Raw genomic sequence first — 14207 nt, 5'->3', positions numbered from 1 at the left:
CTAATCTAAAGTACAGTACATGTATAAACTACATAGCACACTGAAAGCCAAAGTTCAAAGTCTGTTTATTTTGAATGCCAAACATTCTCATCAAATTATTCAATCTCAGTTTGTCAAGGGCAGCACTTCTCCGCCTTTGTATCGTAATGTACCGAATTCTCCGGTAAACTTCAAGAAACATATTTTCTCCACCATCATTTTATTATGTTGATACAGTAACATAGAAACACATTAGGCCCTGATTCTGACATTACGGAGTCCCACGAGGGACACTGGAGGACAAAAGTTGAAGATGTCCTTTTGAGAGATCAAAAGTTAAACTTTTTAGGTTCATGTACTTCCAGGTCAGTGCTGAGACCTTTGAAACAACCACGTCTGGACTGGTGATCTGGCATACTCGGCATTTTCCCAGTGGGCAATTGAATGACAGCAGCTGACAGCAGCTCATTGGTTCGGTTTCATTACTGACACTGTGTTGCTCAACCCTACCTTTGCTGTGTGCTCACTGACCTTATAGTTTGGAAGAAGTGACGAAAAGGTGACGCTGAATCCACTCAAATTCACTTAATCCTCCCATTATATGATGACACGGGTGCCGAGTGGGTATTCTGAGCTGCTTGAGGAGGTTATTTTGAATAGCGGGCATCACTATTTGGCCAACAAAGTGAGTAAAACCTGCAGATTTTTTTCATTTGATGAGAAACAGTATTTGCTTTTTGTGTTATCCTCATAAAACAAAATACAGGATTATCATGTTGTTTTGTTTTTTATGACCCGCACTGAGCCAAACAGAGACATCTCACTGGTAAACAGCAACGAGCCAACAACGACTACAGCAGAGGTTTTTATATTCTCACGTTGGGGAATGTAAAACCCATTTCACATACACATTGTTTCATGACACACTGCTCACAGAGAAAGTATATTTTTGCTTCACTAACAAATCCTTCCTTTTGTAATTAACACGATATAATTGTGGAGGGGCCGTAAGCCTATCTATTTGTGTTACTACTCTCATAAATAGACTTTGGCCTCTTTCTGATAAATCTCACAGAATGTAAGTAGCTACAGGAGATAAGAAACAAGAAGATGGTTTTTGGTGCCTTACTGGTGACTTACCAAAGTCTGAAAGGCATTTAAGATGATTAACTTGCATTTTTATGCCTTGGGCTTGCTTCCTGAAAGAAAATTAGGAGTTGCAATTCTGTCAGATCAATGAAATTATGTTTTAGTCATTTTGGGCATTTGCCCATTTACATATTTAATCTTCCAAACATAACTTTTATGAACAAAATCTTTTCTTTTAGTATTCTTCAGTCCCTTTGGGTGAATGAGAACATACTGAAGTGAACTTACACATATTCACTGCAGCTGTTTGTTGATATGCACAACATGTACTCAGCCCTGAAATTGTTGTTTTAGGAGGAGATCATTTGACCTTTGTTTCATTTATTCTTCCCTGTCCTTTTAGTCTGGTCTAACAGTCAAGCTACAGCGTAACCCACCACGTCTTCTTACTTTTTTATGCGTTTTATGCGTGATGTGTATTGCACTGCTATCGCCCGGCTTCATTTAACTGCTGTTGCAGGCTGAGGTCTATTTTATGCTTGCATATTTACACAAGGTTTAATATTTTTACAGTGCAGGTGCTTGGAAACTAGATCTTATAGCAACGTGTGTCTAAATAAAGAAAATGAAATGATGGTATAGTGGATAAGATATATTCAGGTCGTAGATGAGTCAGACATATTCACCTCTGGACTGTTTCCTGTGCAGCTGTTAGATCATTCAGTAACTCTCACTCTGTCCATTTGCACTTGGAGCTCTGAAAAATGTGCCCGATCACCTCTGGTGGAACAAATCTGTGATCCTAAAACTTTTTGATGGTGGGAAGAAGTCAGCAGATTTGGAAATTGGTGCAGAAGAGTAAGAAATAATGAGACATATTATTGATGGCACTGCATCTTCTCGGTATCAGATCACCTGCTGCCACCACATCGTCCAGGATTATTATTGTTATTTACTGAAAAGCTGTTGAGCAACTTTAACCAAAGAAGTTGTCATAGGATTTGTCAGTTACTATCGGAGCTTTGTCAGAGAGAGAACCAACACGTTCTCAGGCCTGTGGCTGAAAAGCTCGGTCAGTCATTTCTCATGGATTCGTCTTTTTTGACAGAGTTGTCCCAAATGGGAACAACCGAGGAGGAAAAAAAGTTTTTATAGCAGCCGTTAGTCACTCCTTTACTTCAGTGCTTTATGAGTTACCCATTTATTATTTTATCTATTTCTCATGGCCAATGAAATGTCCTCTGGTTTGTCTGCAGTGCATAACTGATCGATGGTGCCTACGTATTCTAAGTCAAGTAAAATATTTGGTTAAGTGATGCATCTGTATAATCTGTGTGCTAAAAACAGGCTACTTTCCCCATCTTTATATAGATACAGGCTGCAGTGCCGATGCAGAGAAAGATGTAGCACGTGGGCAACGACTTCAGATCATTAAACCCTTTGAGAAAATGTTTTGGGGCTTCACGTGTTCCTAAGAGAGAGAAGAAGATTTTTTTCATTGTCACAGAGAGCATGGATCTCTGGGCATTTCACATTCAACACCTTTGTACATCATGACCATTTTGTCCTGCCTATGTATGACTTATTCCATCTATATAGAATTTTCTTAGTTTCATTTCAACATGCTTAAAGTCAGTTGGAGCCATCAATGGATGGATTACTGCACTGGCTAAGCGTACAGTGTGTACAGGCTGCTTCCTTTAAATTAAAAGACTATTGAAGATGTGGTGCGATTATACAAATATTTTTCATGCCATAATAATGACCATAAGTCAACTGCAAACTCAGAAGGTCAGCAAACAGTATACTCAAGTGTGAACTATCAGCAGACGTGGAAGTACTGTAGCCTCCTGGGAACGATGTGATCGCTAATGCTGTTAGCCAAGATTCAATGCTAGCAATACCAGACTGGTTGCAGAGGATAGTTGATATAATTGTGGTCTTGTGTGAATATACTTTGTGTAGAAGATGCACATGAAGTACATGATGGATGCATGGATCTATTATTTCTAATAGAGTTCTTATCCTGAAGTTTAACCCCTATTTATCACCTAATAACACACATGAGCTAAATGTTCTCTCTCTGGCCTTTACATGAACAAGCCCACGTAACTATTTTGATCAAACACACAAGAAGCTGCAAAATCTGTTTATAATAATAACAAGAAAAGAAAAAAAGATTTATCAGAGAGTTATCAGTTTGCCACACTGCCACCAACACCTACACGATTCTGAAGAGGCTGATGAAAGAAACAGAAAGAAACACTTGTGCAGGTTCAAGTGGCCCAGATAAGAGCCTCAAGTGTCTTCCATCATACTGTAATTAACTGTTGTCAAAGTGATTAATCATGTGTCTACAGGGGTGGAGTGCAGGAGGTTGCCAGCATTTGTTGAGTTGATCTTGAGGCAGATAGACAATGTGTTTGCACTCCAGTTACTGCTAAAAGTTATAACTGCATCAAACATGCGGAAATACGTCTACGAGACTGAGATGGCAGCATTGTAACCTGCTGTATGTAAGACAACGTGCACGCTTTGATTTGAGCGACAGGAATTAAGAAAAAGTACAAGAGTGATTTTCAAGCTTTTTGCTTTAAAGTTGTACAAATAAAATAAAATATATATTCTAATCTTGCTTATTATTATCTCTGTGAGGTTGTGCACAAATATCAGTATGGATAGTCATATCCTGAGGTAGTAAGGATGATAGATGATACAGCACAATCATAAAGGTATGCATTTCTTTGTTGTTGTTATTTACTATAGGTGCAGAAAAAGCCTGCCAAGTGCAACTAGCAGAAAATAAAAGTTCTTCAGAAAAAGATCAGACATGTTCTGTAGACCTTAAAAAGGCACAGTTTGATAATTATATAATTATGCCGTCTTTTCAATATCAAGGACAAAAGAAATGTTGGAGTTTGCCCCCCGCACCTTTCTTAAAATTTGCTCTCCACCACAAAAAATGTGAAGCACAATGAAATAAAGGTGGGAGGAATCATGTTGCTCCAGTAGAAATTCTGTCACTAGTGGAGTTTTATATAACTCACGTTAACTTTTTTTTCTAAGCCTTTTTATGCCTGTCATCATTTCACTAAGCATTTGAAAAGAGGCCTGAAGAATAGCCAGTGGTTTGGTGCTGTGAGTGAGCACTACCGAAGGGCCAGAGGAGAACAAAGAGCCCACTGCCAATTTGATTATAATATCACACCTTTTCAGAGAGTTAATGTGGTGTCTCAGATGTCAGACTGCTCTCTTTCTCTCTCTCTGCTCTCATCCTTTCCTCACGTATCCCCATCATTTCTCCGTCTGTCTCTCTACCGCTCTGTTCTTCTCATCCTTTCTTTTCTGCCTGCTTTGTGGCCTGCCTTCAGAGGCTTTGATAAAAAAATCCTTTCAAGGTAGAATGCGAAGGCCTGAAATGTCATTCCCAGATCAGATGTCGCTGAAACGAGGCCCGTCATATCATTCGGTGCGCTCGACTTCATTAGTTCTTTGTTCGGTTTTACGTCAGCTTTCGCCACCGCAATCGCTCAATGAAATCACCTGTGGATTCCTAGTTTTTCTCCCACTTATGTTTTACAAAAAAATTATACTGTACATAGAGAAGAAGACGGTGGCATTCTTCAAATGAATACAGGAATTTCTCTCATTCTGGCGTCCATTCTTCTAAAAGTTCAAGAGTTCAGCAGAGGTCTCGTTTCTAAATAAAACTTAGCAGTTCTGCCTTTCAGTCAAACTGAACTAAAAATAAGACAAACCTGCTCATTAAACACTGAATTCTCTATTTAAGGACTCGTAGAAATGTATACAGGCATTACTGGTTTACAGGATATGATCTTCACTTCCGGCGCCCCCCGTGTGTGGCGGCCTGTTACAGCAGCTCCACTCATTCTGAGCTTCTTTCTTATCTCCTCTTTATTTTCTCGTAGTTTTTTGTAACTAAAGCTTTACCAATTACAATCTGCAATCATGGGCTACCGTTTTTTACTAGTCTTGGTTGTTTTTCTCTGTTTTTAACCAATTTTCCACGTGTGGGACTAATAAAGGTTATCTTATCTTATGATCCCATGATTTTATGTTGCACTGCCAGGAGTGCAGTTTCCTACACATGAAGGGTAGACATAACGTTATTGTTTCACCTGTAGGTATGTTCATTGCCATGTTATATTTATATATGTTTTATTTGCTACAGCTAATATTAGCATGGATTAGTTAGAAAGGGGGAATCGAGACTACAGGACTGCATGACAGAGACACAGACACCTGATAATTAGTGTTACGTAATGCACAAATAATATAAAACAATCACAAAACGTGAGGAAATTTGCGTTTGGTTCATTACTTGTAACAAGACGATAGAATAGAATAGACTTTTATTAATCCCTTGGGGAGGTCCACTCAGGGAAATGATGGTTCTAGTAACCATTTCTCCTTAAATACAAATGAGGAAAAACATACCAAGCAGATTCAGGTAGAATAGAATATTAAGAATAAAATATAAAAGTTAAAAATGAGAAAAATAGAAGCAGTCATGTCCAAAAGAAGAGGAATCTAACGGTGATTGAATGGTTTTTCTAAGTTGAACGGTGTTGAAGGAGATAGATGCCGAAAAACGTACGGAAGCTGATATAATAATAATAAAGATTTGAATAACAATACTGTAAATGCTTTTCAACATTTGCACTAAATATGAGCTATTTGTGGGTTGAGCAGCAGAGTTGAGCATGTGGGTTTCACCCGTGAAAATTTTGCCAAATTGCTTATTCTGCTGCGGTTCTGGTTTTGAGCTTCTGGTAGCACAGGTGCTGACAATCAGGTGGCTGATTGGTATCTTATTAGCAGCACCTGTGAGCAGCGGTCATTTGGTGTCTGCTCTAAGCATATAATCCCTGAGTGATCCAGATAAGGCCTGTGCCAAAGGGCAACTTCAAGCTGGTTCTCTGCTAAGCCATTGCAGCATTATTTGGAGTGAGCCGTAGTGCCAGAAACAAATGGATGTGCCCAAGTTTCATATAACAACATTACAACATTACAACAAAGAAATATTCAACCAAACACAAACGCCCTTATTTTTTATTAAGTTTGTTATAACATAACTCAGCGAAACCCCATCGCTTTTTACACTGGCAGTTAGTGCAATTAACCACACCGCGACTCGACTTTGCAAAGTGAAATAGCCGGGGGAAAAGTAACTTTTTTGATGGACTATGGCAGCATTGCTGCTCAGAAGTTTAATTGAGTGTTTCCAGACGGATTAACAAGAGGCTGAAAAATTAAGAAGCTAACTGAGAGGAGTATCTCAATCAGCATGCTGCCAGTGGAAGTTTTCTGACACCTGGAGGGAAAATTCCCTTTCGCTGTAACTCTCGCCCAGAGTGAATGTGAACATCTTTTCTTGGCCAGATACTGCCAGGGAGTTTATAATTGAGTTGAGACTCAGGAAATACTCATTAAGACGTTGTCAGTCGCCAGAGGAGGCCACGCTGAATGTGTTTAGACACCACTGAGACTGCAGGTATCCCAGAGCCTTGCTCTTCTCCAGCTGGAGGGCAAAAGTATACGTCTGTGCTCAGGTGTGCATGCGTGTGTGTGTTCTGAAGACAGCATGTGTGTGTTCACATGTGGTTGTGTGCAAGGGTTTAATAAACTCACAGGTTCACGGAGCACCATCTGCCTGCTCGGCGTTTGATCGAACAGGAGCTGGTTGTGAGGGGCGGAGCTGTCACCCACCATGTATGACAAACTATTGATAGAAACACCTGTTTACTGTCTTTCCTTTGCACCCACAGTCTACCACACAGCAACTTCTTGAATGAATGGAGTTGATGTCTGGAGTCTGTACTGGTTCTCGGCTGGTCATCTGCATATAAACCCACAGAGCAGTCTCATTCCCAACGCGTAACATACCGACCATCTGTCACGGCCCGAGGTGAGACGATTTGTCACATAGCATCGGTATGTTACGTGTTGGGATGAGAACATGTTGAAACCCAATATAAAAGCAGCTTTTTAGGTTAATTTAGCATTTAAATGTTTATTTTTAATGTTTTAGAGTAAAGTCCGTGGTCATCCCAGCCTTTAAATGTTCAACACTGAACATTGTTTTTAAAATCAATATAAGTTTGAAAACGTATATTTCACTCTGTCTGATGTAAGGAAATGTGGGAAATATGGAACTGATAAGGATTAATAAACATCACAAAAATACATGTGGAAATTATCTTTATGGGAAAAATTAGCATAAGGCAGAAATAACCATTTAAATTATCCAGTGATATAATCTAAGAGTGGAATCGGCTTAAAATTAAATAGTAGTTTATCTTTATAATAAGTGTAGTGTGTGTATATAATAATTTGAAGAAAGAATAGAAATAATAATAGAACATAATTTAATGAGGCACATGTACAATATATGATGTACAAAATTTAAAGCAAAAGCTCTATATGTATAAAAAAGTACTGATTGTTGCAACATACTAAAACATAAAAAGTTAAGATGGTGTGAAAGCTGTTAATATAAAGATATAATAAAAATATAGTTGATGACTGTAAAAGCAGAATTTTCTTGAAAAATGTAACATGTGAATAAATGTGAATAAGTAGTAGCTGCCACCTTTCACCTGCTGCACGCTGCAAATTCATTTGTTTAGTTTAGAATTGGCAGAAATGAATTTTGACCTTGTTATGCTGAAATCTACTTCTAAGAAGGGGTACTATGATCGTTGATCATAAAATGCATCCCTCCTCTTTCAACAGGGTCATTTAAGTCAGGCCTTTTTGATGATATCTGTGTGTGTGTCAGATTTGCTATTTAGCTCAGTCTGCAGTTCCTTATGCTAAATTCTGGTTGATGCGATAATTAAAATGAGCCTGAAGGTGTGTAGCCATTGATCGCTCCCTGCCTGTCTCAGATTAAATTGATTAGAGCAATATCTCCAATAAACAGGCAAAGGTACACATACATACGTGTGTGTGTGTGTGTGTGTGTGTGTGTGTGTGCAGGCTGGGTAATATCAGGTCACAGGCCTTTGTCCATAAACAATAACTTGATCACTAACAAGGTCAAGTCTCCAAGCATTTAAAGTTCGGGGGCATGATCAGGTACATAGGTGGTTAAAGGATATTCAGATTCTTAATGCAACTGGAGAGAATGTGTCGGACAGTTTATTAGGTACAACAGTACTGGTTTGGACCCCCTTGTGCATTCAGAACTGCTACATGTCAACAGTCCCCTCCTGGGATCAGGTAACTGTGGAGGAAACTTGAGTACAGTGAACTTATTGTCATGTTGAAGAAGCCAGTATGAGACCATGTGAGCTTTGTGACAGGGTTCATTATGCTGCTGGAAGCATCCATCAGAGGATGGGAGCACTGCAGCCCATCTGCCTCCAATATGTTATGCTTTCAGAGATGCTCTTCTGCAAACCTTAGTTGGTTGTAATAGCAGGTTATGTGAGTTACTTGTGCCTTTCTATCACCTCAAACCAGCCATTCTGCTCTGACATCTGACACAAGGCATTTAAACCCAGAGAGCTGCCACTCGCTGGATTTTTGTCTCTTTTTCTGACCGTTCTCTGTAAACCTTAGAGGTGGCTGTGTGGGGAAAACTCCCAGCAGATCAGCAGTTTCTGAAATGGCCAGAGCAGCCCACCTGGCACCAACGGCAATGCCACATCCAACTTAAATCACCTTTGGGATTCTCAGTTTGAACTTTAACAGGTTGAACTGAACGTGTCGAAAACTGAAAAGCCTTTTTTCTCTATATGACCCAAAACAGAAACATTTTTCAAATAAAAAATAGCAAATATTGGGACAGTTACATAATTTGCGTCTGAGTATGTTCCGGGGTGTCCGTCCATCCGTTTTTGCACCGGGGGAGAGTGAGAAGTCTGAGGTGACTCCACAGTGCAGGATCGCTCCACCAGTGTTTTCAGACAGATGGATGAAGTTTATTAAGCATGTGACAGTTAACACCTCCAATGGAGCAAAAACACTGCAGCGAATAAATAAATGTTGGCTTTACCAGCCCCTTCTCCCTGCTATTTATACACTGGAGTTAACATTTCTATTAGACATGAATTATTTCAATGAATTATTGCTGCTGCTCTGATCATTATGAACGTCACCCCCCCTCGCTCTATCTATAAGCTATATTTCTCCAACTGTTGTATAGATTGAAGATGCTGGCAGGTCACAAATGGATTAAATGTCTTATTTTGGCTGTTTATTTTCAGGAGGTCTGCTTTATAACCACGGCCACAGCCATCTCTCTAGCTTGTGAAGGACTTAATTTGAGTTTTAAGGCTGAATTAAAGTGCACTCAGTTTGGGGTTTAATCATCGACTCATTCTTTAAACTACAACATCTAATCAACAAAAATAGCCAGAAACATTGGAGTGGAGATTCTAAAAGCAAGGCAATACTTCAAACACAGTGTGAAGTATAATTTCACTAATGAGAGGGACAAAAATAGTCTTTTCACGCAAAGCCTGAAAATGTTGAAGTCCGGCGGCTGCATAGTGGAGGATGTGCGAAAAAACATAATGTGTGCTCTTGACCTTTGATTAGAGATGCGACGAGTGTTTACTGGAGCTTTTAACACTGGTGTTTGAGCAGGAAGGTGCATATAAAGGACCTTACAGTGATGTTAAAATTGTTAGCTTTTCTCTGAGAGAAACAATGTAGTGACTTAAATGGTTCCTCGTTAACCTCGTGGTGTTATTACTCATAGTTTCTTGAATATTCAGGTAGAGGTATAGATTGTCAACAATATTCTTATATCTTCTGCATACTTCTGAACATTTTTCTGTGTATCACTGTGTGCTTATTTTCCAGACCCTGCCAACCACAACATACGAGTTAGAGATCGTGGCCAAGGACATGGCAGGAAGTGAGGTGGGCCTAACAGGAACAGCCACTGCTACCATCACCATAACAGATAAGAACGACCATGCCCCAGAGTTCACACATCCGCTGGTGAGAAACTTCCCTTTTTTGCTCTCTGCTTTTTCTTAATGCTCGCTGGGTTTTGTGTGTTTGCTGTGTGAGGTCACTTGTCACCTGTGTGCAGTTTCCCCAACAGAATAGTCGAAGATTATCGTGGCTAATAAAGGAACTGCATCTTTATGGCATCCCAGTGGCATCTCTCTCTGTTATGGAGGCGCGTGTGACAATAATAACTGTAACACCTCAAACATAAACATTCAAACAACACCTCAGATTTTTCAAAGTGAAGTAATAGATTACTGTAGCATAAAGTGTTTGTTCTCTGGGGGATTAACTGTACAACAGTCAGAATAATCCACATTTTCAAATAATACTAGTTTTTGCCTATTTTAGTGTGAAAACAGAGTTTGCTTTCCTTTTCAGGTATTTGTGATCTGAAACGTGGGCAGGAAACATCCTGCTGACAATTCCTCAGAAAGGCAAAATAGTTAGAATGTCGACAGTAAGGTTGTTGTAATACCACAATTAAAAAATCAACACTTACCCAGGAAAATACTGATGCTTGATACTGTTTTGAGCGCCAATAAGCTAAACGTAAAATAAATATATTATTATGTCTTTATAAGCGTATTGGTACAGTCCTCCACAGTAGTCCCAGTTCCTCATGTGAACCCTTGGGACATGTATAAACACATCCTAGACCTAGTTGAACCTGATACTCTGAGGCCAGAATGATCAAGTTAAACCAGCTGCATCATACATCGTCTTATTTTCTGATATTTTCAATTTTGCATTCGGTAAAATCGTGCTTCTTCTTTGCTGTTTTTCCGTGTTTTGTGCCCTGTGGCAGAGACGCTATTTTTACAACAAGCCTGAACTCTTGGTAATGTAGTAATCATAGTCTTTAAGGCAATGGTTTATGCAGAGTTGCCCTTTGCAGTGACTTGACAGATGGACTTTGTTTATGGAGACATACACTGGTGCTACACTCAGTTGCTTCTACACATACTTCATGTACATGTGTTTGTTCACCTAGCTCATGAACTTGTCTGAGTCAGTGTGACCTTTCGTTTTCTCATATGAAGATATTTCATCCTTCTCTTCAAAAGGTAAAGTTCAAGAAAAACCCCGAACAGATGGCAGAAGGTGTGGGTGTGTGATGCCGGTGCAGAGGCTGCATAAGGAAACCTCTGAGCAGGAGCGGTAGCAGTCCTTCTTTTTAAGAATGAACCAGGTTGTTGATTTGAATATTTCTAAAGTTAAAAATCAAAACCAGATTGTCTGACTGATGAAACACATAAAATAACCATAAAATCGTTTAACAGTCAGAGAGAGAGTGCCCTGTAGTACGCCCTCCACATGAATTTGTTACGAGTTGCCCCCTTGGTTGTTTTGCTGTCTGCCTTCATCCCTCCTGTTCACCTCTGGAGCTGGAAAAACACGGAGAAAGAATGAGGTCCACTAGATAAAGACCCACCTTCCACCTTAAGGTGCAGTTCCAACCCTGAGTTGTGTGTTTTTTAATAGAAATGCCCACAGCTGTTGTCAGGTTTTGAGACACATAAAACTTTGCCCTAACCAAACTCCCCCGCAGCCCTCCCATGATACATCGAAGTGTCAGGGGAGCTTGTAAGGAGCGCAGCTCAGACGTGAAATGTTACAGCTCAGAGGGCTCGGCAGGGCCACGCAGAGTGCACCGTGTCCGTGTCCCAGTTAATGTTCTCATTCCTCACTGGGAAGAGATATGTTTAATGCCACAGAGAAATTGAGCTTTTATAAAACAAGTGTTTGAAGACGTTAAGCTCCCTGTATAAATCCTTTACCCTGCTCTCTCCCTGACCGCTTCTCAACCTGCCCATGAATCATCTACCACTCCTCGAATGAACGCCGTCATATTGTGAGCGTGCACTGGTGCTAAGCCTGTGTCAGCAGCTGCTCTCGAGCTTTCACCACATAAATTATTCAGCTAAATATTCAAGGCTTTTCATAGAACTTTGTGCAGGCCCTCCTTAAGAAGAATCTCGAGTTGTCTGTTTCTCGTGACACCCCCCCCCCGTAGACCATGTGTAAGCTTTAAAAGCTCCTTTTCCAGCTTATGAGAAGAACTCACACGGCGAAAGATGGAGAACAGGATGAAAAGATGAGTGAAAAAAGAGAGAATTTACTCATAGACATCAGTAGAGGCAAGAAAAGCAGAAAAAATCACATTTTCAGGAGACGTTATGCTGTTATTATTCATTAAATGCACTATTGCTGGATTTTTTTTGAGTTGACATTTTGTATGAATTCAGCAAACATAATCCCTACGCAGGGAGCCTCTGTTTTTTCTCAGACTTACCTACCACAGCTCTGTGCAGAGAGACAACCATCATGCTTTAGAAAGTTTAGCTTCAGACCAGCACTCGTCTACTTGGATCAACCAGCAGGGAATCTGTTTTCCTTTTCCTTTGTCATTTGTGAAAAAGGCAGGTGAAAAAGAGTTTTCACTGGGTTCTGTGCAGGCCTACGAAAAGCTAAGTACATCCATAGGAATGAATAAGATGAGCCCCAGCCAAGTGTTGCTAATTAAATACGTTTTAACTGAGCAATTATCACAGGAGTGAATGTCACAGCAAAGCCAGCCCTTTTTCAGGCTGTGCAGTGCTCAGAGAGCTTCAGAGCTCAGTTAGCATGTTAAATGTTAACGTTTTCCCTGTAAAACAAGTGTGGCTTGTTTGGAAGGATATCCAGTAGAAACCACACAACTTTGGACATGCAAGACCAAAAGGGGAATATTTGTCCACAAGCACCACGCTATGTTTGGCAAAACACAAAGAGAACACATCAGCACTCAGACATCTAATACCAACTGTCGAGTGGTGGACGGGTGATGATTTGGGCTTGTTTTTGTAGCAACAGGATCTGGCCACCTTGCAGTCATTCACTCTACCATGGAAATCAAAGTATTCTAGAGCCAAATGTGAGGCCATCTGTCTGACAGCTAAAGCTTCAAGTCCAGACCTCTAACCAACACTAATGCTGTGGCTAAACCTTAGGAGAGCTTCCCATAAACAAATAGCCACAAGTTTGATAAAATAAAGCTACGCTGAAAAGACGAGCGGGATCAAATAGCTTCACAATGATGTGAGAGAGCGATAAACTCACATAGAAAACAATCACTTCAAGCTATTGCTATTAGTTGTGTAGTTACTTTTTCACAATACTTGTTCTGTTTCACTTCACATAAACAAACAATGGAAATGAGCAAATATACGGTGGCCCTGAGAGGCCAAACGGACTGCAACTTAAGAAAACACCAGCAATAAGAAAAACGCTGCAAAAGCACACAAAACACAACGAAAGTAGGAAAAAAAAAAACAAAAGCAGAAAAAACAGATTTCCACAGGGGAAGTGTTTCTGGGGAGACAATAGCCTGACGGACCAGTTGCAGGAACCAAAACATGCTAGATAAGTGTGTTTTAATCTCATGATTCATATAATACTGATGACAGATTTTTAGGCTAATAGTTAGAGTAACACACTTACCTCTCCTCTTTTCTTTCCTCACAAAACCGATAGATCCTTCACGTCTTTTAAGTGTCTCCCAGCACAATTCTTAGCATATTATAGACCCTGTGCACGAGAAAATGCTAACTTCCTGGTTTGAGTCCAGATGTGGGGTTGTACATTTCCGGTAGCTTTACTTTGCAATCAATCGCTACTGCGAAGATATACTCCACAATCATGTCCAAAACTCAAAAACGGAAAGATCGCGTTAAGTTACAAAGAGCAGAAGGTGGGAACACTCACCACTGTTGGGTCATAAAAAATCTAATGATCAATTTTGACGTTTAAAGAGTTTAGATCGATCGGTTGTTTACATCACTCAACACAAGCAGAACTGCATTACTGCATGCAGAAGACACATCGTCCACATTCAGAAGCACATCTCTGTACAGTGACAGGTCTTATGATTTACACAGGCAAATGTTCAGTATTCAAACTACAGGTGAACAATAGTCAAACCAGGTGTTTCCCCATTATGTTGATATCAGCTAGTCAAGTACACACCTCCACAGCATGTTAACAAACGGTGAAAAAAAGCCACACAAAAACTGAATGATTGCTGGTGAGGGTTTCTCTACATTAGCATTTACGAATGGGTATGTTGTGACTTACCTTCAAAATTACAGTGGTCCCTCGCTATAACGTGG

General features: G+C 40.0%; 1 protein-coding gene across 2 annotated transcripts in view; it reads left to right on the top strand.

The window, feature by feature from the left end:
• The window catches only part of cdh13 (cadherin 13, H-cadherin (heart)), a 356939-nt gene that overhangs the window by 267636 nt on the left and 75096 nt on the right, over positions 1–14207 (top strand). For both annotated transcript variants that reach the window (XM_013272522.3, XM_013272523.3), the window contains exon 9: positions 9904–10044. In XM_013272522.3, coding sequence (XP_013127976.1) covers positions 9904–10044 — 141 coding nt within the window. The remainder of the gene's footprint in view (positions 1–9903; positions 10045–14207) is intronic.

Source organism: Oreochromis niloticus, linkage group LG7, assembly GCF_001858045.2.
Source record: "Oreochromis niloticus isolate F11D_XX linkage group LG7, O_niloticus_UMD_NMBU, whole genome shotgun sequence".
Taxonomy (NCBI): Eukaryota; Metazoa; Chordata; class Actinopteri; order Cichliformes; family Cichlidae; genus Oreochromis; species Oreochromis niloticus.
This window is presented reverse-complemented; position numbering and strand designations above follow the sequence as displayed.